The sequence below is a fragment of the Rhinopithecus roxellana genome, chromosome 22 (genome assembly GCF_007565055.1).
Source record: "Rhinopithecus roxellana isolate Shanxi Qingling chromosome 22, ASM756505v1, whole genome shotgun sequence".
Taxonomy (NCBI): domain Eukaryota; kingdom Metazoa; phylum Chordata; class Mammalia; order Primates; family Cercopithecidae; genus Rhinopithecus; species Rhinopithecus roxellana.
This window is the reverse complement of record NC_044570.1, coordinates 8,057,583-8,083,021: the sequence shown is the minus strand read 5'-3', so window position 1 is coordinate 8,083,021 and position 25,439 is coordinate 8,057,583. Positions and strand designations below refer to the sequence as shown.

At 37.9% G+C, this 25,439-nt stretch overlaps 1 protein-coding gene and 1 long non-coding RNA gene across 6 annotated transcripts in view; one reads left to right on the top strand and one right to left on the bottom strand.

The window, feature by feature from the left end:
* The window catches only part of LOC115895658, a 35,761-nt gene that overhangs the window by 10,173 nt on the left and 149 nt on the right, over nt 1-25,439 (top strand). The window contains exon 3 of the long non-coding RNA XR_004055828.1: nt 10,332-10,421. This is a non-coding gene — a long non-coding RNA (uncharacterized LOC115895658). The remainder of the gene's footprint in view (nt 1-10,331; nt 10,422-25,439) is intronic.
* ZFY (zinc finger protein Y-linked) overlaps nt 9,753-25,439 on the bottom strand; it is a 50,634-nt gene continuing 34,947 nt past the window's right edge. For all 5 annotated transcript variants that reach the window (XM_030926312.1, XM_030926314.1, XM_030926316.1 and 2 more), the window contains 5 exons: nt 16,549-16,698; nt 16,140-16,283; nt 15,049-15,201; nt 14,132-14,272; nt 9,753-13,410 (listed from right to left, as the gene is read on the bottom strand). In XM_030926312.1, coding sequence (XP_030782172.1) covers nt 12,227-13,410; nt 14,132-14,272; nt 15,049-15,201; nt 16,140-16,283; nt 16,549-16,698 — 1,772 coding nt within the window. In that variant the 3' untranslated portion in view covers nt 9,753-12,226. The remainder of the gene's footprint in view (nt 13,411-14,131; nt 14,273-15,048; nt 15,202-16,139; nt 16,284-16,548; nt 16,699-25,439) is intronic.

The following is a 25,439-nucleotide window of genomic DNA, read 5'->3' as shown; positions in this document are numbered from 1 at the left end:
GAAAGAAATAAACGACATTCAAATAGGAAGAGAGGAAGTCAAACTATCCCTGTTTGCAGACAGCATAATCCTAAACCTAGAAAACCTCATACTTTTGGCCCAAAAGCTGATTAAACAGCTTTAGCAAAATCTTAGGATACACAGGCAACGTACAGAAACTGCTAGCATTCCTGTACACCAACAACATCCAAATCAGGAACATGATTCCATTCACAACTGCCATGAAAGAATGAAATACCTAGGAATACAGCTAACCATGGAAGTGAAAGATCTCTACAAGGATAACTACAAACCAGTGCTCAACGAAATCAGAGATGAAATGGAAGAACAATCCATGCTCATGGATAAAGATGAGTATTGTTAAAATGGCCATAATGTCCAAAGCAATTTATAGATTCAGTGCTATTCCTATCAAACTACCAATGACATTCTTCACAGACTTGGGAAAAAAAAAAAAACTTAAATTCATATGAAACCACAAGAGACCCTGAATAGCCAAGGCAATCCTAAGCAAAAAGAACAAAGCTGGAGGCATCACATTACCTGACTTCAAACCATACTACAGGACTACAGTAACTAAAACAGCATGGTAATTCTATAAAAACAGATACGTGGATCAATGGAACAGAATAGATATCCCAGAAATAAGGCCACACGCCTACAACTATCTGATCTCCAACTAAGCTGACAAAAACAAGGAATGGAAAAAGTACTCTCTATGCAATATATGGTTCTGGGATAACTGATTAGCCATATGTAGAAGATGGAAAACCTTTCTTTACACCATACACAAAACTCAAGTCAAGATGAATTAAAGGTTTACATATAAAACCCAAAACGGTAAAAACCCTAGAAGACAGCCTAGGCAATACCATTCTGGGCATAGGAATGGGCAAAAGTTTCATGAAAAAGACAACAAAAGCAAATGCAGCAAAAGCAAAAATTGACAAATGGGAACTAATTAAACAGTTTCTTCACAGCAAAAGAACCTATCAAGTAAACAGACAACCTACAGAATGGGAGAAAATTTTTGCAAACTATATATCTGACAAAGGTGTAATATCCAGCTCTATAAGAAACTTAAAACAAGAAAACAACCCCATTAAAAAGTAAGCAAAGGGCCGGGTGCAGTGGCTCATGCCTGTAATCCCAGCACTTTGGGAAGCCGAGGCAAGTGGATCACAAGGTCAGGCGATCGAGACCATCCTGACTAACACAGTGAAACCCTGTTTCTACTAAAAATACAAAAAAATTAGCCGGGCCTGTTGGAGGATGCCTGCATGCGAGATCCCGCCACTGCACTCAAGCCTGGCTGACAAGGCAAGACTCTGTCTCAAAAAGATAAGTAAATAAATAAAGCAAGCAAAGGACGTGAACAGATATTTTTCTAAAGAAGACATGTATTCAGTCAACAAACGTGGGAGAAAAAGCTCAACATCACTAATCATTAGAGAAATGCAAATCAAAACCACAGTGAGATACCAGTCACACCAGTCAGAATAGCTATGATTAAGAAGTCAATAGATGTTGGCAAGGTTTTGGAGAAAATGACACACCCATACACTGTTGGTGTGAGTGTAAATTAAGTCAGCCATTGTGGAAAACAGTGTGGTGATTTCTCATAAAAGGAAAAGCAGAACTACCATTCGACCCAGCAATCTCATTACTGGGTATATACCCAAAGAAATGTAAATCCTTCTGTCATAAAGACACATGCATGTGTATGTTCACTGCAGTACTTTTCATAATAGCAAACACATGGAATCAACGTAAATGTCCACCAATAGTAGACTGAATAAAGAAAATGTGGCACATACACACCATGGAATACTATGCAGCCATAAAAAAAGAACGGGACCAGGCTGGGTGCAGTGGCTCATGCCTGTAATCCCATCACTTTGGGAGGCCAACGCGGATGGATCACAAAGTCAGGAGTTCAAGACCAGCCTGTACAACATGGTAAAACTCCATCTCTACTAAAAATACAAAAAATTAGCCGGGTGTGGTGGCAGGCGCCTGTAGTCCCAGCAACTCAGGAGGCTGAGGCAGGAGAATCGCCGGAACCCAGGAGGTAGAGGTTGTGGTGAGCTGAGACTGTGCCACTGCACTCCAACCTGGGCAACAGAGCGAGACTCCATCTCAAAAGAAAAACAAAACAAAACAAACAAACAAAAAAACCAATAGGATGATGTCCTTTGCAGGACCATGGATGGAGTTGGAGGCCATCATTCTTAGCTAACACAGGAACAGAAAACCAAATACTGTATGTCCTCACTTATAAGTGGGAGCTAAATGATGAGAGCGCATGGGAGAACAATACACACTGGGACCTACCAGAGGATGGAGAGTGGGAACAGGGAAAGGATCAGGAAAAACAAGTAATAGGTACTAGACTTAATGTCTGGGTGATGAAATAATCTGTACAACAAACCCCTGTGAAACAAGTCTACCTATGTAATAAGCCTGCACATGAACTTAAAATAAAAGTTAAAAGAAGATAATAACAATTATAAATATATCTGCACTAAATATCAGAGCTCTTAACTATGTGCTAAAAATATTGACAGGAATAAAAACAAGAAACAAAGACAATAATATAGGAGGCATCATTCGCCCACTTTCAATAATGGGTAGAAAAATCAAATGGAAAACCAGTGGAGAAACAGGACTGGTAAAATGCTGTACACCAATTGGACATACCAGACACATAGAGAACATTCCACACAACCACAGCAGAATATACATTATTCTAAAGTGCGCATTGAACATTCTCTAGAATAGATGATATATTTGGTCACAAAACAAGTTTTAACAAATTTTAAAACACAAATTGGCTGGGCACGGTGGCTCAAGCCTGTAATCCCAGCACTTTGGGAGGCTGAGTTGGGCGAATCATGAGGTTAGGAGATCGAGACCATCTGGCTAACACGGTGAAACCCCATCTCTACTAAAAAAATACAAAAAACTAGCCAGGCATGATGGCGGCCACCTGTAGTCCCAGCTACTTGGGAAGCTGAGGCAGGAGAACGGCGTAAACCCGGGAGGCAAGCTTGCAGTGAGCTGAGATCCAGCCACTGCACTCCAGCCTGGGCAAGAGCCAGACTCTGTCTCAATTAAAAAAAAAAAACACACACACACACACACACAAATTATACAAAGTGCATTTTCTGAGCACAATATGATGCACTAAAAATCAAGAGCAATGGGAAAACTGGAAAATTCACAAATGTGTGGAAACTAAGCAACAAACTGTTAACCAATGGAAAACCTGGCACAATAGCACTCACTTGTAGTCCCAGCTACTTGGGAGGCTGAGTTGGAAGTAAGAGCTCTTGAGCCCTGGAGTTGGAGGCCAGCCTAGGCAACAGACCAAAAGGCAGTGTCAAAAACAAAACCACACAACCAATGAGTCAAAAGAAGATACAAGGAAAATTACCTTGACACACACTAAAATGAAAGCACGACATATGGTACACACAACATGAGATACAATCAAAGTAGTCACAGAGAGGTAAATTTACAGCTGTAAATACATGTATCAAAAAAGAAGAAAGACCTCAAACCAACTACCCAACAACATCACATGTACTCCAAAATATGTATAACTATTATATGTTATTTAAAAATATGCGTCCGGGCGCGATGGCTCACGCCTGTAATCCCAGCACTTTGGGAAGCCAAGGTGGGTGGATCATGAGGTCGGGAGATCGAGACCATCCTGGCTAATATGATGAAACCCTGTCTGTACTAACAATACAAAAAAAAAAAAAAAAAAAAACTAGCTGGGCGTGGTAGTGGGCACCTGTAATCTCCCTACTCCGAGGTTTAGGTAGGAGAATGATGTGAACCTGGGAGGTAGAGCTTGCAGTGAGCCGAGATCACATCATTGCACTCCAGCCTGGGTGACAGAGCGAGACTCCGTCTCAAAAAAAAAGAAGCTTAATAGTAGAAAAATCAACAAAACTGAATTCATATTTTGAAAAGATGAGTAACACTGGCAAATTTTGCCTACATTAAGAACAAGACTCAAATAACTGAAGTTAGAAATGAAAGAACGGTAATTACAAGTGATGCCACAGAAATGAAAAGGAGTAAAGAGAATACAATGAATACAAAGTACACCAAGGAGTTGGATAAATCAGAAGGAATAGGCTGGGTGTGGTGGCTCACACCTGTAATCCCAGCGATCTGGGAGGCCAAAGCAGGTGGATCACCTCAGGTAGGTTTGAAACCAGCCTGGCCAACATGGTAAAACCCCATCCCTACTAAAAATATAAAAAATTACCCAGGGTGGTGATGCACACCTGTAATCCCAGTTACTCGGGAGGCTGAAGCAGAAGAAACACTTGAGTCAGGGAGCCAGAGGTTGCAGTAAGCAGAGATAGTGCCATTGTACTCCAGCCTGGACGACAGAGTGAGATTCTGTCTTAAAATAATAGTAATAATAATAATAATAATAATAATACATTGCTAGAAACACACAACCTACCATGGGTAAATCAGGAAGAAGCAGAAAATCTGAACAAACCAGTAACTAGTAAGATTGAATCAGAAATAAAAATCTGAGCAAAGAACAGCCCACAGTAAGATGGCTTCACTGGAGAATTCTATCAAAATTTAAAAATAATTTTATGCAGGCACAATAAAGAATGAAATAATGCCCTTTGTAGCGCGGTGGCTCATGCCTGTAATCCCAGCACTTTGGGATGCCGAGACTGGTGGATCACGAGGTCAGGAGATCGAGACCATCCTGGCTAACACGGTGAAACCCCGTCTCTACTAAAAAATACAAAAAACTAGCCGGGCAAGGTGGCAGGCGCCTGTAGTCCCAGCTACTCGGGAGGCTGAGGCAGGAGAATGGCGTAAACCCGGGAGGCGGAGCTTGCAGTGAGCTGAGATCCGGCCACTGCACTCCAGCCCGGGCGACAGAGCGAGACTCCGTCTCAAAAAAAAAAAAAGAAAAAAAAAGAAAAGAAAAGAAATAATGCCCTTTGTAGCAACATGGTTGCAGCTGGAGGCCATTATCGTAAGGAAACTAATGCAGAAACAGAAAACCTAGTGTCACATTAAGTGGGAACTAAATCTTGGGTTAATATGAACATAAAGATGGAAACAACACATACTGAAGTCTCCAAAAGAAGGGAGTAAAGGAGTGGGGCAAGCATTGAGAAACTTCCTATTGGGTATTATCTTCACTATGTGGCTGATGGGATCTAAAGAAGCCCAAACCTCAACAACACTACACATACACCCTTATAGCAAACCTGTATGAGTACATCTGAATCTAAGATAAAAATGAAAATTTTTTAAAATAAAAAGAAATTAATAATCCTAAAGGAGGAAGCACTCTGAAATTCATATAAAGATGCCAGTATTACATTGCTGTCAAAACCAGATAAAGACATACACAAGGCTAGGTATAGTGGCTTATGCCTGTATTCCCAGCATCTTGGGAGATTAAGACAGGGATTGCTTGAGTCCAGAAGTTTGTGACAAGTCTGGGCAACTTAGGGAAATCATGTCTCTACAAAAAAATTGTAAAAAGTTAGTTAGGCATGGTAGTGTGCACTAGCAGTCCTAGCTATTCAGATGGCACGACAGTTTGAACCCAGGGGTTCAAGGTTACAGTCAGCTGCGATCGCACCACTGCACTACAGCCTGGGCAACACAGCAAGACCCTGCATCCAAAAAAAATTAATTAAAAAAACACATAAAGACAAAAAGAAAATCACAGACCAATATCACTAATGAAAATCTATGCAAAAATTATCAGTGAAATACAAGCAGGTTGAATTTAACAGCACATTATAAGGATTACAGGCTGGGATTACATGCTTGTAATCCCAGCATTTTGGGAGGCCAAGGTGGGTGGATCATTTGAGGTCGGGAGTTCGAGACCAGCCTGGCCAACATGACGAAACCCTGCCTCTACTAAAAATACAAAAATTAGCCAAGTGTGGTGGCCCAGATGCAGTGGCATGTGCCTGTAATCCCAGCTACTTGAGAGGCTGAGTAAGGAGAATCACTTGACCTTGGGAGGCAGAGGTTTCAGTGAGCCAAGATCACACCATTGCACTCCAGCCTGGGCGACAGCAAGACTCTGTCTCCAAAAAACAAAAAATTAAAAAAAAAAACAATTATATAGGCCAGGTGCCATGGCTCACACCTATAATCCTAGCACTTTGGGAGGTCAAAGCAGATGGATCACCGCAAGTCAAGAGTTCAAGACCAGACTGGACAACATGGTGAAACCTTATCTCTATTAAAAATACAAAAAATTAGCTGGGAGTAGTAGCAGATGTCTGTAATCCCAGCTACTCGGCAGGCTGAGTGAGGCAGGAGAATCTCTCCAACCCAGGAGGCAGAGGTTGCAGTGAGCTAAGATCACACCATTGCACTCCAGCCTGGGCAACACAGAAAAAAATCGCTCTCAAAACAACAACAACAACAACAACAAAAACAAAAACTTACTATATACCATGACCAGTAAGATTTTACTGGATTTTAAGAATGGTTCAGCAATACCTTTTAATACATCACGTTAACAAAAACAAAGGACAAAAGTTCACTTCAATGTTCACTTCAATTTACATAAAAAAAGCATGTGACAAGATTCCACACCTTTTCATTATAAAATACACTTAGGCAAGAAGAGGGAATCCTCAACATAATGAGGGCAATTATTTTTATTTATTTATTTTGATATGGAGTCTTGCTCTGTCACCCAGGCTGGAGTGCAGTGGTGCAATCTCACCTTACTGCAACAACCTCCTCCCAGGTTCAAGTGATTCTCATTCTTCAGCTTCTTGAGTAGCTGGGATTATAGACATGTACCAGACACCCAGCTAATTTTTGTATTTTTAGTAGAGACCTAGTTTCGTTATATTGGCCAGGCTGGTCTCAAACTCCTGACCTTAAGTCATCCACCTGCCTCAGCCTCTTAAAAGTGCTGGGATTACAGGTATAAGACACCATGACTACCCAGGGCAATTTTATTTATTTTTGAGATGGAGTCTCGCTCTTTCGCCCAGGCTGGAGGGAAGTGGCACAATCTCGGCTCACTGCCACCTCTGATACCTGGGTTCAAGCAATTCTCCTGCCTCAGCCTCCCGAGTAGCTGGAGTTACAGGCATCTGCCACCACGCCCACTTATTTTTGCATTTTTAGTACAGATGGGGTGTCACCATGTTGGCCAGGCTGGTTTCAACTCCTGACCTCAGGTGATCTACCCGCCTTGGCCTCCCAAAGTGCTGGGATTACAAGTGTGAGCCACCGTGCCCAGCCAGCAATTATTTTTAAAAGCCCACGGCTAACACCTTATTTGATGGTGAAAAGCTGAAAACTTCTTCTCTAAAATTGAGGAGGAAAGGCTGCTAAGTGATATAAGCCAGTCTCACTAACACACACACACACACACACACACACACACACACACAAATACACACAGCTGTATGATTCTAATGAAGTAGTCAAATTTATGGAAACAAACTAGAATAATGGTTACCAGGGCCTGGGCGGCAGTGCAGAAAGTTGCTTAATGAACATTGAGTTTCAAATATGAAAGTTAAGAAACATTCACAACCATGTAAATATTCTTAGTACTATTAATTGTATACACTTAAAATGATTAAAATGGGCCAGGCGCGGTGGCTCAAGCCTGTAATCCCAGCACTTTGGGAGGCCGAGATGGGCAGATCACGAGGTCAGGAGATGGAGACCATCCTAGCTAACATGGTGAAATCCCCTCTCTACTAAAAAATACAAAAAACTAGCCGGGCGCAGTGGCAGGCACCTGTAGTCCCAGCTACTCAGGAGGCTGAGGCAGGAGAATGGTATAAACCCGGGAGGCGGAGCTTGCAGTGAGCCAAGATCTGGCCACTGCACTCCAGCCTGGGCCACAGAGCGAGACTCTGTCTCAAAAAAAATAAATAAACAAAATGATTAAAATGGGAAATGGTTTTCTTCTTTCTTTTCACAATAAAGCCAACCTGACTGCTGGTGCCTATGTACAATTTTTTTATGTAGTAGGTCTAGGGTGAGCCCAAGATTTCATATATCTAAAAAGATTCAAGTAATGCTGATGCTGACCTGGCCCAGCTTCAAAATATCATACCTTTTAAGATATTGGTCATAATGCTTCTCTTTACAAAAATCCTAGAATTCCTGAGGAGTTAAAAAATAATAAAAATAAAAAATAATAAAATTGACATTGACATTGCCAGAAAACCAGTCACTAAATTATCTTAGGTGAAATCACAGGCCTGATTGGGTATATTTTTAGGTTTTCTAAGACAACTAAGTTATTCATGATCTTTCCTGGCCTACAACTCTGGCCAGTAACATTCACCATATATATATATATATATATATATATATATTTTTTTTTTTTTTTTTTTTTTTTTTGAGATGGAGTCTTGCTCTGTCGCCTGGGCTGGAGCGCAGTGACAGGATCTCAGCTCACTGCAAGCTCCGCCTCCCAGGCTTACGCCATTCTCCTGCCTCAGCCTCCCGTGTAGCTGGGACTACAGGAGCCCACCACCTCGCCCAGCTAGTTTTTTGTATTTTTTAGTAGAGATGGGGTTTCGCCGTGTTAGCCAGAATGTTCTCGATCTCCTGACCTCATGATCCACCCGTCTCGGCCTCCCAAAGTGCTGGGATTACAGGCTTGAGCCACCAAGCCGGCCACCACATATATATTTTAAACATTTTAGTGGCTTTAATTATTTACTGTTTGAACCACTAAACACACACGTCCCTACAGAGTTGAAGAACTGCAGAATCTTTATCCAAGGTGTTTTGCAACTAAAGAGAGGTGATGGAAACATATGAATGTGTTAAATGCCAGTTACACATTTTAAGATAGTGACTTTTATCATGTGAATTTTACCTCCACAAAAATTTACGAGTCTCAGTCTTCTTTGCTGTAATCTGACTCCTTGTTAACTTCTACCAAGCTTCTAATTTCTGTCATAATGCCCACCCCACAGTATGTGTGTACACTAAAGATCTCCAAACTGAATACAAAGGAGTAATACACAAATGTGTAACTAGGGCAGGTTCTTCTGCTATGGACTTACTGCCCTCAAAAACCACTTAAGGCCTGGTGCACTGGCCTATGCCTATAACTGCACCATTTTGGGAGGCTGAGGTGGGAGGACTCCTTGAGCCCAGGGATTTGAGACCACCGTGGGCAACATAATGAGACCCAACCCCATCTCTATAAAAAATATAAAAACTAGCCAGGCATGACAGTACATGCCTATAGTCCCAGCTACTATGTAGGCTGAAGTGGGAGGACTGCTTGAGCCCAAGAGTTCAAGGTTGCAGTGAGCTGAGATCACAAACCACTGCACTTGAGCCTGGGCAAATGAGTAAGGCTTTGTTGTTAAAACAAAAACAAAAAACCAAAAAAAAAAAAAAAAAGAAAAAGAAAAAAAAGAAAAAAAAAGCTTTATGCAAGGAAAATTTATTTCAGCAAGTGGAGATGCTAACCAAATAATCTTCCATTAAGATAAAACAAAAAATTGACTTTCAAGAACACACTGAGCAAAGGACTCTTCAATTAGCACAAGTACTCTGAAATACTACTTGTAAATTCATAAGGTTACCAATATTTACATAAAAAGCATTTCGTATTCCACTTACGTACAGAATGAACTAAGTGGGGAAATAAAAATAGTCCACTATGTTTTGTGTTTATTAAGACTTAAAACTGCATGTTTTAAAGAAAAAGAGTTAACTTAGTATTGGTATCATATACAAGTAAACATTTATTAACAGCAAAATATTATCATTTTTATTTTTGCATATTATTCTCAAGTACACATTTACAACAGTATCACTCTTCCTACATGAATTCTCCATAGTATTTTAAGTATTTTACAATTTGTACAGTGGAAGGGACATACGATATTTAATAGGCTATTTTTCAACCAAACAATAATTTATGTCCTTGTAAGATTTTGTACCTCTTTAAAACTTTCAACTTCAACATCCACTTTTTTAGCTTTGCTAATCAAATTAAGAATTAAAACCAGCCTGCAAATAATAACAGTATATAACATTAAGCACAATTTCGTTTCTGTCTTTATACAAATGTTCTATCATATTTACTTGACCAAATGCTTAATTACCTTTTAAAGGTTTCAATATTGTGGTTAAAAACAAAACAACTGTGTATAACTCCAGACTATATGAAAAATATGAAATGTAAAGTGTTGTTCTTTACGTTTCTGTTTATTTTTAAAATATAAATAGCTAACTATTAATTTTAAGGAGTGCTTTAAAACTCTTAAACTTTCACTTAAATACTTCCTTTTATATTACTTCAGGGAGAAAACAAATTGGAAGGAGATTTAAAGGATTCTCAAATACAAACTGAAGTTATCAAGAACAAGATAATGAAGGACAGTAACTATCAGGTAGGGACATGTATGAGGGCTAAGAAGTCCTAACAGATTTTCAAAATCCATTACATGGTTTTGGTTGGTACTAGGTTTAAATTCATGTATGACTAAACCACTTCAGAACTAGATCAAATTAATCTAACATGTCAGAGGCTGTCAATCACCAAATATTTGTATTTCCTAATCCTATAACTTTTGAATTGGTGGCCCAGAAGGAGAAAATAAAAACCTGACAGCATAAGTTGAATGAAGTACCACCATACTAAAGCCAGCAGGTAGCTGTAATGTGGCTTAAAAAAAAAATTCTAATCCCCAAAAATATTCCAAATACATAGGTACCAACAGCCAAATTAAGGAACCTAAAAATGCATTTTCCATTCTCCAAAATTCTTATTAACCAAATTCTTTTTAATTATATGAATTCATTTTATATTATATCCATACATGTTATTAACTGCTTAATAACTTATTAACTCTCAAACAATAAAATTTGGAAAGTGATATATGTTCCAAATAAGGCCATGGATTTTCATTATGTATGTTTATCTTCTAATCAAAATCAACTTGACTGTTGTCTTTTTAAAACTTTACTCAGTGTAAAATAAAAAGCAGGATAAAGTTGCTAATTTGGAATTAGCTCTAATTCTGCCACATGGTACCATCACTTTCCCTTAGTCCTCTTTACTTTGCAATGAGACCAGAGTTCCTTCACAGGATTCTCAAAAACTAAGAAACCTATGTCTGAAATAGCTTTCCAGAAAAATTTATGATATGAAGCTGAAATTGTAAGAAAACATTCTATCTAGACACATCTTACCTTCCATTTTTATCTATCAAAGAGTATTAGAAGATTTTCACTCTTCCTAATGTCCTTCTTTTCAATTCTTCACCTCAAATTGAGTAACTCTGAATAGTTAAGTTATGAAATGCTCTCATGCATCCCTGGATCTTTCAGGTTATTGTAAATTTTCATAAGTTTAAAATTTGTGCTTGTGTGTGTAAATATGTAATAAGCAACAAAGATGCATATACAAGATTTAGAGTTACACACCAAGTTTCAAAAAATCCTGAGTCCACAATTTACCTCTAAAAGACTAAAAGTCAGTGTGCAGTAAGTCGGGTGTTGGAACACAACGCAAGACAAAGCAGTACAAAGAGAAAACAAAAGACAAAAATAAGTAAAACTTTTCAGTAATACTTTTTAAAAGTTTGCTGTGCTGACAAAAGATGTAAACACTATTAATGAAAATTAAAGTAAGTACATTTTGTCTGCTGAACAAAATGAAATTTAAACATAAATGTAGTCAATATCCTATATTAATCAATGCTAGAAGCTCAAATGTAAAATTTCATCATGTAATGTTAAGAAGACAAAAAAATTATTACGTTTTGCTAAGTAGACTTGACAGTAAAATCTCCCATTTATGTTAGCAGACATCTCCAATGTGAAACGTTTGTGTAGGAAGAAATGGGTCAAAAATGTTACTTTTGTAGTTATCAATTTGATTTTGTCTTAGAAGAGTACCATCAACATGAATAAATATGTAAATAAATAGTAAAGCTTTTAAGACTGAAAATTCAGTATAGAATCACAAATTATAAGCAACTTGCTTGTTGATACTTTTCTCATCTATTAAAGAAACTCAATAGGATTCAGGACACCCTACTGAATAAAATGTAAAGAAAAGTGGACTAGAAGCAATATTTCTATTTTTACACAGCATAATTCAATGTATAGTAATGGATGTGAACAAGACTGGCTTTAAAAAATGAATTTTCTGCTTCAAGGCCAACATCTTCACAAGCTTGTACACACACTGTTAGGGCAGGCCAACTTCTTTATGATGTCGCATTATGTGCTGGTTCTTCTCTGAAGGTCTTCGGAAGCCTTTCTTGCAGTACTCACACCGATGAGGATAGTCTTTTGTATGAATGGAAATAACGTGCCGTTTAAAGCCTGAGGCATCCGTAGTGCTATACTCACAGTACTCACACTGATATACTTTCCTGCCACTGTGTGTCTTCATATGCTTTTTAAGCTCATTTTGTTGCCTAAATCCCTTTCTACATCTCTTACACCTAAATGGAAGATCCTTTGTGTGAACTGAGAGAATATGGCGACTTAGAACAAATGGGTCTGCAATCTTAAAGTCACAATGTCTACATTGGTGCATTTTTTTACCTTTGTGGACAGCCACATGCTTCTTGAGTTCTGAAGGCCTGTGAAAGCCTTTCTCGCACATCTCACACTTATGAGGATAGTCTTTTGTATGAACTGAAATTACATGTCGTTTCAAATCACTTGAGTTTGAACTCTTGTGGTCACAATGCAAACACTGGTGTGTTCTGTTTTCCTGGTGGACAAGAGTATGATGCTGCACTTCTTTGGTATCTGAGAAAGTCAGAAGACAAATATCACACTTGAATGGCATCTCTTTACTATGCTTTGTTTTTATATGTGTTTTCAAGTTAGAAGAGTCTGCAGACCTATATTCGCAGTACTGGCATTGGTATGGCTTCTCCCCGGTATGGATTCGCATGTGCTTTTTGAGTTCCGACGGGTGTCGGAAACCTTTACCACACTCCACACAAATGTGAGGAAAGTTCTTGCTGTGGACTGCCAAGAGGTGGCGATTCAATAACCCCTGTTCAGCTGTCTCATATTCACAGAATTTACACTTGTGCATTTTGTTGGCCCCTTTTTCCTTGTGCACCATTTTGTGAGTAAACAAAGCCCCGGCATGAGAAAAATGCTTCCCACACTCATCACATTCAATGGCCTTCTCTGCCTTGCTGGTCAGCTTGTGGCTCTCCAGGTGGTTATGTAAACTTATCTTCTTGTTGGTAGTGTAATCACAGTCAGTACAGTGGTACTTCTTCTTGGCAAGGTGTTCGGGATGGTTTTTCATATGTCTTTTCAAAAAACCTCTCGACTTAAACTTCTTCCCACAAATCATGCAAGGATAGACAGTCAAAGGATGACCATCAGGGCCAATAATTATTGCTAAGAAAGGAAAAGAAAGCAGTATGAGTGCTTAATCAAACTTCTGGTTTCCTCATGAATTTAAAGCTTGTGTTCTGAACATTACTGGGCAAATACTTTTATTAACATTCCTTTTATTGCTTTTCAATGTTAAGAGTTACAGTAATGTCCTAATCAACAGAAGTGGTTTGGTTCAGTATGAACCAATCTCACCCCCTCCAGCTTAAAAAAAATAAATCAAGCAAGCAGTGATAAAAGAACATAAATTTAGAAATGTATAGCAAATAACTCACAAAAATCAAGGCCGCATTTCTTCTTTGGTGACTGACTCCAAACCAAATATATGCTAAGAGTAAAGCTTAACTGCACCTATGAATAAATTTTAATATGCAAAGAAGCATTCAAAACAACACAGGATAGTAATCTGTCCTGTAAATAACCTAGGTACTTCTTCCACTTCTCTGTAAATTATACCTGCTTTATGCTGGTATACATAGATCCATGTAATTTTGTTCACTTAAAGTTAGGTAACATTTTAGAAATTTATTTTCCCTTTCACTAAAATCACCAGAGGATTTTAATTCTTTTTCCTGAATGTTTGAGGCACAACTGTTTCTTTTTATCCAAGAAAATCATTCATGAATATCACTGAATTTTGAAATTTTTTCTTTCAAATTCAATACACAAAAATACACGTGGCCTAGCAACTAAAACTCCATCATAACACTCCTGTGGAACTCACCTGTTTGGTACTGCCTGGAATCAGGTCTTCTCTTTTTCTTTGGTTTTTGTTTAGCCAGTCTGCCAAGGCCAGCAGACTCATCTACGTGCAAGAGAGCACTTGCAGTGCCATTCCGGTTTTCAATTCCATCAGAATTATTACCTAACGATGTGCATTAACACACAAAATTACACAACATTATAAATTCTAAACAATCAGGAATTCTTTATTAACAAGAAGTCCTGACATTCACGAATGACAGAAAGTCCTTATTTTTTATTTTTATTATTTTTTAAATGTATTTTTGAGACAGAGTCTTGCTCTGTCACCCAGGCTAGAGTACAGAGGTATAATCTTGGCTCACTGTAACCTCCTCCTCTCAGGTTCAAGCGATTATCCTGCCTCAGCATCCTGAATAGCTGGGATTATAGGAACACACCATCACACCCATCTCATTTTTTTGTATTTTTAGTAGACAGGAGGTTTCACCATATTGGCCAGGTTGATCTTGAACTCCTGACCTCAGGTCATCCACCTACCTCAGACTACCAAAGTGCTGGGATTACAGGCGTGAGCCACTACACCTGGCCCCCCACTGCAGATAATGTGTTTTATGGGCATATTTATGGCAAGACCATGGGAAGTGCCTAGCTTCCATATCTTGCAGCATGTTGCTCTATTGGACTCCCTTATTACCTCCCAAAATTGTAAAGTTGTGAGTTACCTATAAACCAAGATTTAAAATGTTAGACTGAAAGCTCCTACGCTTATGTAATAAAGGCATGAAAGTTCATGTTAAAATTAAAGGCAACAAGGAGACTATGTAATCTTCCTCTACTTTTGCTTAAATCATGAAACCCTAAGACCACAGAAATCACTTTCAACAGCGAATTAATGTTCAAAAACCACTCAATCCTTCTAGCTACTATGTAAGTTACCATAAGCTGCTGCCCATGCAATTGGCACGAAGGTTTTCATTTCATCCTCATCAATCTGCTGCTCATGCACAGCAGCTGCTGCTGCTGCAACAGCAGCATCCTCCTCTCCTACGATCACTTCCATATAAACTTCATCAGCAATTTCAGCAACATCTAAGCACAAAATAAATAAAAAATTTTTTGTGACTAGGTTTACAGAGATCACACAGAAAAAATACATTAGTAGGAAAAAATAAACTGGTTGAATTAATCATTTGTTTCTTGGCTTTCACCATAATTAGCTTATAAAGCAACAATGAAAACATACATAGTCACTGATATATTTCCTTGGAATATGGCAATATAGTAATCTCTAAAGCAGTGTTGCTTTTTTTTTCAAATATTGGTTACATTAAAAAAAAAAAAAAAAAAAAAACCAGCTTGGGCAGGGCACAGTGGCTCATGCCTGTAATCCCAGCACTTTGGGAGACCAAGGTGGGCAGATCATGAGGTCAACAGATCGAGACCATCCTGGCCAACATGGTGAAACCCTCATCTCTACTAAAAATACAAAAATTAGCTGGGTGTGGTGGTGCGTGCCTGTAGTCTCAGCTACTTGAGAGGCTGAGGCAGGAACTTGGGAGGTGGAAGTTGCAGTGAGCTGAGATTGCGCCACTGCACTCCAGCCTGGCGACAGAATAAGACTCTGTCTCAAAAAAACAAAAACAAAAAACACTATTTATAGAAAGATAAAACCCTCTTCCACAAAAAAAGCCACAGAGCTGGAAACCACCATCCTCAGCAAATTAACACAAGAATAGAAAACCAAACACCACATGTTCTCACTCATAAGTGGGAGTTAAACAATGAGGACACATGGACACAAGGAGGGGAACATCACACACTGGGGCCTGTTGTGGGGTGGAGTGCAAGGGAAGGGAGAGCATTAAGACAAATACCTAATAATGGATGGTGGGCTTAAAAACCTAGAAGATGGGTTGATAGGTGCAGCAAACCACCATGGCACATGCATACCTATGTAACAAACCTGCACATTCAGCACATGTATCCCAGAACTTAAAGTAAAATTTTTTTAAAAAAAAACCACATACTTAAATCTTCATCTTCTTGTTGAGAGTCACTGACAGTCATATAAACCATCTTTTCCCTGGGAACACGAATACTGCTGTTCTGATCAAGTAGTTCAACTCCATGATCATTTTCAGGCTCACTCTCCACAATGTCTACAGTCCCACCTATCAGAAAAGATGAAAGCTCCAAAAATTATTAGAGAGTTCATTTTCACATATTTTGCTTACATGTTTTCATATATTTTCATATTACTAAATCAAAAATATGTCTTAAAAGTTATCTTTGGAAAAGAGTTCAAATTTTCCAACCTAAATAATCTAAACTAAATGCTAAATATCAATGAAAAAAAGTAACCTGTTTATTTTTTTGACACCATTTGGTTGAAACATTTGGATGATGACGTATAAAATGCTGACGGCTTCCTCTTACCTAAGTCATCTTCTCCAGGGTCAGCTTTAAAAATGTATACCTTGATGACTTCAGGACAAGTGCCATCCACTTTACAAGGATCCATTTCTGATTCTCCATCGATGGTCACTCCAGTGGAACCATCATGTTCTATTTTGCCAGCATCATCCACTGAAAAGGCAGAAAACATATCATCAACAATAACAGCAGATGCTTTAAAACTTAAGAAAACTAATGAAAGGACATACATCATCTTTGCTTGTCATAAAGTAAAAGCATACAATATTACAAGTATTCTGTTTTATTTTTTGAGATGGGGTCTTTTCTTGTTCTGTCACTCAGGCTAGAGTACAGTGGCACCATTACAGTTCCCTGCACCTTTGACTCCAGAATTCAAGCGATCCTTCTGCCTCAGCCTACTTCAGTAGCTGCAACAACAAGCGTATGCCACCATGCTCAGCTAATTTTTTTATTTTTTTGTACAGACAAGGTCTCACTATTTTTCTCTGACTTATCTCCAATTCTTAGGCTCAAGCAATTCTCCCACCTCAGCCTCACAAAATGCTGGGATTACAAGCTTAAGCCACAGAACCCAGTTTACCAATGTTCTTGAAGATCTGAGAAATAATGCCCTACTAGTAAATTCAGTACACACTAGTCCTAATGTATTTTATGAGCATTACCTAACATTCAGTACTTCTGAATACAATTGTCTTATCTGTTTTTATGAGAATCATAAACTTTTTAAAAATCAAAATATGGTTGCCAGAAACAAATTCTGGCTGGCTGTGGTGGCACATGTCTGTAATCCCAGCACTTCGGAAGGCAGAGGCAGGCAGATCACCTGAGGTCTGGAGTTTGAGACCAGCCTGGTCAACATAGTGAAACCCCTGTCTCTACTAAAAATACAAAAAAAATGAGTTGGCCATAGTGGCAGGTGCCTGTAATCCCAGCTACTCAGGAAGCTGAGGCAGGAGAATCACTTGAACTTGGAAGGCAGAGGTTGCAGTGAATCAAGATTGCACCACTGTATTCCAGTCTGGATGACAGAGTGAAACTCTCAAAAAATAAATAAATAAATATAAAAATAGTTGTAAATTCTAATATTAATCTGTTTAAATCTAATACTACACACATATGCATTTAAAAATATACACACACACACACACACACAACATATACATGAGTTCATGGAAGTAATGAGTCTGGGTCTACTGCTGGCAAATACAGTAAGATGTAGGCTTAAGTATCTTCTTAAATGACTTAAGGCAGCCTGTTTCATGTTTATGTATTAAAAAAAAAAGAATCCTTACTTACCAATAAAGTGAATATATGATTTCCAACAGTGGGCTCAGGGTATCTACAACTGTTAAGTGTTACACAGTAAGGGAATCAAGTGTGCTGTTATGCTTGGGACTTCAAAATTTTAACAAAAGTAAAAAATAATGTCTTAAAAAATACACTCTGGATTGCAGTAAATACCAAAAATATGACCCCTATATAATGTAACCTTACATTACACACCACTGTGGGCACTGACTACTATCTTTAGCACAACAGAAAGTGTGGCACAGACTAATGAACAATAGCACAACAGTACAATTTAATTTATCACAAAAGTCAGATTTTTCAATATTCAGTCCATTACAGAAACACTGAGTAATGTTTTCTCTGTTGTGGGCCCACCTGGCCTGTATGACACAGCAAGAGACCAACCACAGAGGAGTAGGACCCCAAGAAGCTTTTTCATTTCCCCTTTCCCATTTTAGTTTCCTTTTGGTATTCCTCTGCTGAATATATTTTATTATCCTTTTGGCTAGATATTTATGTTTAATTCAATTAAACAATGATTCACAACTAAAAATCAGACTCCGGGCAAGTATCAGAGGTGCAAACTTTAAAAGAAATTGACCCAAGGCCATGCATGGTGATTCGCACCTGTAATCCCAGGGCTTTGAGAGGTGGACGTGAGTGGATTGCTTCAGGCCAGCCTGGCCAACATGGCAAAACATGTTTTCTACTGAAAATACAAAAGCTGGGCATAATGGCACATGCCTGTAATCCCAGCTTCTTGGGAAGCTGAGGCACAAGAATCATTTGAACCCAGGCCAGAGGCTGCAGTGAGCTAAGATCTCACTACTGCACGCAAGCCTAGGCAACAGAGAAAGGCTATCTCTTAAAAAAAAAAAAAAAAAAAAAAAAAGGTAATGGACCCAAGAAATTTCTAGTTCAGTGAAAAAGCAGACAGATGAACAGATGATTATTTTTAAATGTGATCATAATAATGTAGTTACTTTTTAAGTGATTACTGAAAGCATTACTTAATGCTCATAATAACTCCATGAGGAAGTGCTATAATACTGTTGACATTTTACAGTAAAGCAAACTTAAATGATTTATCTAAGGTCACATCTAGTAACTGGCAAAACCAGAATTCAAATCTTGATCTATGTAATTCACAAGAAACAACCATCAACCTCTGGTGTTTGAAAAATGCTGTAAGTTTAAACTGTTAGAGGCAATAATAGTTTTTTCTAAAAAATAAAAAACAATATAACAAAAGATGGTTTCCATTAGTGCAGAGCAGATAAATGCACTCACAATTCAACTACAATGAGTATTACTTAGAAAAGGCAATGGTGATAGTTTTGACTACTTTAGGTTTTAAATTCTTAGTCTTAACTTTTAACAGTGGCTTATAAACACAGAATTTAGATTTTGAAATCTTTGCATACTTTTCAAATTCCCCATCTCGTTCTTCAAAAGATCCAAAACTATATTTGTCTAATCAAAATTCTCTAAAGCCAACATTAAAAATACATATATACAATGACAATATAATTTGGTTTCTTACTAGGAATTACAGACTACTTTCAAATAGCATCTCCTTGTTACCTACATAGATATTATAAAATCTAACTACTTAACCCAGGATATGAGGACTTGAAACACTGGGCTACTAAAAGCTACTAAAACTTAACTATTTAAACACAAGATGTAAGAACCCAAAACAATGGGGAAAAAAGTTCTGTCTAACTTGGACACAGTAACATATTTTCAAATCACATTTTAATATACATTTTTCAAAACAAAATGTCACTTAGAAAGACACTAGCTGATTCCTTAAAGTAAATTTAAAAGATTACTTAGAAGAAAAAATTAAATTTTCTTTTTTTTCTTGAGATAGGAGTCTCACTCAGTTACACCCAGGCTGGAGTGCATTGGCGCTATCTCAGCTCACAGCAACTCCCAAGTTCAAGTGACTCTCTTGCCTCAGCCTCCTAAGTAGCTGGGATTACAGGCATGTGCAAGCATGTGCCAACACATGTTGTCAATTTTTGTATTTTTAGTACAGATGTGGTTTTGCCATATTGGCCAGGCTGGTCTTGAACTTCCTGACCTCAAGTGATCCAGTTGCCTAGGCCCCCCAAATTGCTGGGATTACAGGCTTGGGCAACTGCACTTGGCTTAAAATTTCTTTAAACATAAAATTATATTAATTTTGAACTCTCTAGTGCAATCTTTAATGTTAACACTGGTGTACATTATTTTTATTAAAACTGATTTGTTTTCCCATACAATGAAATAATATTTTATAAATTTTCAAGGTTTCCACAAGATAGTATTCGTATAAAACAGGCTGGGGAGTCAGAAATGTTTTGGCAAATGCTGCAAAGTGCAATAACAGCGGCCCCCCAAAAAAAGTGAAGGTATCTCATGTAGACTGAAAGAGAACAGCACTTATTCTATGCAAAGAATACAGCAGGTAGGGGGACAGGACAGTAAGAGAGTATGTTCTTCAATACTGCTGCAAATCAGGCCATAGTGGGAAATGTGACCAACTGGTAAACCAAAACCAGGTCATGGAGGACTTTATGCACCAGGCAGAGGGGCTCAAACTTAATTCTGGTAGACTGCAAGTTTCTCAATCTGATTAAAATCAGAATCTGCAGGTATGGAATGAACTTGTATACACAAATAGACTCCAAGGTATCCTACTCTTGGGGATTCTTATCAGAGATCTGATAATTTCTGCTTTTAAAAAGAGCAGTCACTAAGTCAGGTCAGTATTTTTGCTAAAGCATCCTGCTGGCCTTATAAAAAAGCAGATTTGAAGAGACCAAGAAATGACGCAGGGAACTTCAAGTACATTTAGGTGACAGATAATGAGGCCTTGAATGAGGACAGAGGTAGTACAAATGGGGATAAAGGCTGGAGTTGAGTCATATTTAAGAATAAACTGAGAAGACGGAATGAATGACATGTGAAGCCACCTACAGAATATTCAACTCTGAAAGTTGAAGATCAACACCAATTTGGAAGCCATCAGCAAAATGTTAACTAAAAAACACTTGAGATCATGCAGTGAGCATCTGCAATGTAAAGAAAATCATGAGCTAAAGACACAGTCCCAGTGAGATTACAATTTAAGGCAGGGGCAAGAAAGAATTCACACAGTAACCTAAGTAGAAAAAGCTGGAGAGGTAAATGAAAGGGCATGAAAGAAGGTAGGGAGTTAAAGGTTCCAAGTATCCTAGTAAAACCTGCTGTAATAACACAAGCCAATGAGCTACAAAAGGGAGAGTTGAGGAAATGAGAAGGATGTCTGTCTTTATAACTCAGCTTAATTTTTAGCTGGTCATGTTATCTCACTTCTCTTTGCTTCCTCAGAAAATGAATTACAGTTCTCCTGAGGAAAAAAATTGGTTACTGGATTTCCACTGGACTGCATTTTGTCTAAATTAATATCATAAAAACGGTGCTTTTTTTTGCTTTGCAGTCTTAAAATGCAAGCACATGGTTTGTGCCTCTCCATTCATTTAAATCGTCTCATCTTTCAAAACCAGGTTGTTAAAACTTCATTTACAACTAACCTCAGAAACAAAACAGTTTACCTGATTTCTCTCTCCTAAGGTTTCCAACCAAACACCTTGACAATAGTATCAATCTGTCTTCTTAAAAGAAAGATCCAGTCACTTTACCCTCCTGCCCTAGTCTCTAGTACTCCTTTTCCTACCAAGTAAAATACAAATTGCACAGTCTAGCAACCAAAATCTGCCCAAACTGCTTTGGTCTTTACAGTATTATTGCCCCCAATATCTCATGGGCCCCAAATTTAAGAAATACTGTTTTATTATTTATTCCCTTATACTTCTTCAACTTTGCTCTAAAAGACAGCTTTTTCTTGAGATGATCCACTTTAATATTTAAGAAAGTATTTTTTAAAAAATTAAAGAGTGCTCAAAAACAACACCATCTGAAATACCAATAGAATTTACAAAAATATTATTCAGATATTTCTCAATGCATATATGCAACTAAAAGAACAGAAAGCAGGACAAATACAAGTTTAAAATTAAAATTGAAATGTTACTTTTAAACAAAAATTTTATAGCAATTTGAACAACAAGTAAAACAGCTTAATTCCATGGCTGGTCATTCTAACTGTTCTCTTGCATATTTTTTCAACTCCCATGCCCCTGTCTGATTTCATAATACTTGACTGGCAAAACCACAAACCTACTTGATATAATTTTATGTCAGCATCTACATCTATGCAGCTAAGTCTAGACAGAAAAAAAGTACTATGATGTAGATAGTGTCATCTTTAAATATATAAATATGAACCTTGAGTAGATGCTATTTGCCATATTTTTCTTAAAATTCCCATATTACCTGCCTATTATTTTATTTCCCACCTTACCAAGAACCCAAAGCAGAAAGGATGATCCACTGTCTGCACCATCTGTCTTACTGCCAACAACTAATTCACAAACTTTGTATTTCCTGCACATTGTCACAGACAAGCAGTATTCCTTTCTACTTAAAACCAATGCCCCCACATAAGCACTAAATCATACCTTCTCTTTTCTGCTTTTTTGCAGTTTTTTCAGTTATCCCTTATACCATCAATTTATCTATCACCCTCTAAAGGAACATTCCCATCAGGAAATAAGCTTTTTCTTTTGAAAAAACACTAAAACAAACAAAAATTCCATCTTCTCTTGATCCCACTTCTCCTGCAAGCAACCGTTTCGTATCTCCAGTGATTCTCATTGCACATTCTTTCTCTAAACTTATACTTCCATCAAGCTTTTGTCCATGATTTCACTGAATCTGTTCACCAAAGAAATACATGACCAACTCTGAGTCCTCATCTGACTTGCCTAACTTGCCGCATTTGACGCAAACTGTCACTGTCCTCTCTATTGAACTAAGATCAATACATGCATTTCCTTTTTGAAATCTGTGATACAACTCAAACTGAAGTCTATGACAAAATGTCATCCTTCCAGCAAGGCATCCCTGACCATCTCTGAAACTCACAATCCTTTTGATTAAGCTCTTTTACTTTCCCAAGATACATTATAATACACATTTAAATAATTTTATGTATGTACAGTCATACTAGAAGTCCATCACGATGAGGGAAAGGAATCTCTATTTTGTGCACTGATGTATTCCAAGACTTGACAATACTGTCTAGCCTTAGTAACTATCTAATATTCGATTTGTTATATATATGAAAGAATATCAATTAAATGTCTATTAATTTAAGACCAAAGATTTTAAAATACTCTTCTAAGAAAAATATGGGCTGGGAGAGGTGTCTCAAGCCTGTAATCCCAGCACTTTGGGAGGCCGAGGTGGGCTGATCACGAGGTCAGGAGATCAAGACCATCCTGGCTAACATGGTGAAACCCCATCCCTACTAAAAGTACAAAACAGCTGGCTGTGGTGGCAGGCGCCTGTAGCCCCAGCTACTCAGGAGGCTGAGGCAGGAGAATGGCGTGAACCCAGGAGGCGGAGTTTGCAGCAAGCTGAGATCGCACTCCAGCCTAGGCAACAGAGCAAGACTCTCTCTCAAAAAAAAGAAAAATATGATAAAAATAATAGGAACCATACTGTAAAGATATTATCTACTGTCACCTGCTGTAAAAGGTGAAAACATGAACATATTTGCACATTGTGACATGGCAAATATTTTAGTTAATATTTTGTAGACATTTACCATGTTATATAACTTTAATTTGCATGTTTACTCCAATTTTGCATTAATTCAAAAATCACTACTCATTATTTTATCAGTTCTCCACTCTTGAGTCTTTTTCTACTAATTCATCTTTGGTTTACGGTACCAAGTAGCAACTCTATCACACGTGGGTGCTAAAATTTCTGAAATCCTGGATGTTTTAAAATGTCTAACTGTAATTTTGACTTGAATAAGCTGTCTGTGTATAAAATTCTTATGCTATACTTTCCTCAGAAACTTTAGGCTTTGTTGCACTGTGTATAGCATTGAGTATTTTGATGCGGATGACTATATAATTCTTGATCCTTAAGTTCACCAATATAATGATGATTATTAATAGTTTTCGCTGGGTGCAGTGGCTCACGCCTGTCATCCCAGCATTTTAGGAGGCTGAGGCAGGCAGATCACCTGAGGTCGGAGTTCAAGACCAGCCTGAGCAACCAGGTGAAACCCCATCTCTACTGAAAAAACAAAAATTAGCCGGGCATGGTGGCAGGCGCCTGTAATCCCAGCTACTCGTGAGGCTGAGACGGGATAACTGCTCGAACCCAGGAGGCAGAGGTTGCAGTGAGCTGAGATTGTGACACTGCACTCCAGCCTGGGTGACAGAGCAAGACTCCGCCTCAAAAAAAAAAAAAAAAGTTTTATTAGTCTCTCAATTTCTTAGAAGAAAATGAACTGCCTTAAAAGATTACAATTTTTCTTTTTTGGCACTAAGAGGAAATTCACATATGAGTTACTGTTGCATAGTATGTAAAGCATACATAATCAATCCAGTGGGTTTTCAGAGACGTGAAAATTCACAGAGCTGTGCAAGCATCATCACTAATTGCAGATAATTTCTATCACCCTCACAAGAAATCGTTGTACCATTTAGCTACTACTCCCTGTTCCACACAACACTATCCATGAACACTAGGCAACAATATACTTTTTTACTTTACATACATACCTATTCTAGATACTGCACACACTTCTTGCATTTTAACACAATGTTTTTGAAGTTCATCCATGCTATGGCATTCATCAGTGCTTCATTACATTTTATGATCAAATAATATTTCATTAGACAGATACACCACATTTTATCAATTCATCAACTGATAGATACTAAAGTTATTGCTGCTCTTTGGCTACTATGGCTAATGATGCTATGAACATTTGTATAATATGTAACCCGTTTTGTGGACATATGTTTTCAGTTCTCTTGGGTATATCCAGAAAGGAGTTGCTAGGTCATATGGTAGTCCTATGTAAATTTAACTTTTCCAGGAACTGCCAAACAGTGGCTGTAAAACATCAGCAATTTACGCTTATTCCAAATACTTGTTTTCCTTTCCTGTAATACCCATCCATAGCAGATATAGGGTGGTATCTCATTCAGGGATTCCTTTTATAGTTTTAGCTGTGTTACTTAGATAAGAGACAGCTCTCTATGATCACAGATAGCTGTCTATGATCACAGAGATAATCATATCGCTCTCTATGATCTTACGGAGCTATCTATGATCTCTTTTGAGTCATTTTTGTATACACTTTGAAGTAGGGACACAATTTCAATCTTCTGCATGCAAACATCTAGTTACTCCACTACCATCTGCTGAAAAAACTATTCGTTGTTACACTGAACTGTCTTGGCACCTATGTGAAAAATCAGCTGGGTGACAGAGCAAGACTCCATCTCAAAAAAAAAAAAAAAAAAAAAAAGGAAAGAAAAATCAACGGGCCATATAGACATGTGGTTTTATTTTTGTACTCTGCATTCTGTTCCACTGATCTATACATCTCTTCTTATGGCAATATTATACAATCTGGATTACTGCTGCTGTTCTGATTATCTGTAAATATTTTAATTTCACCTTCATTTTTAAAGCATAGT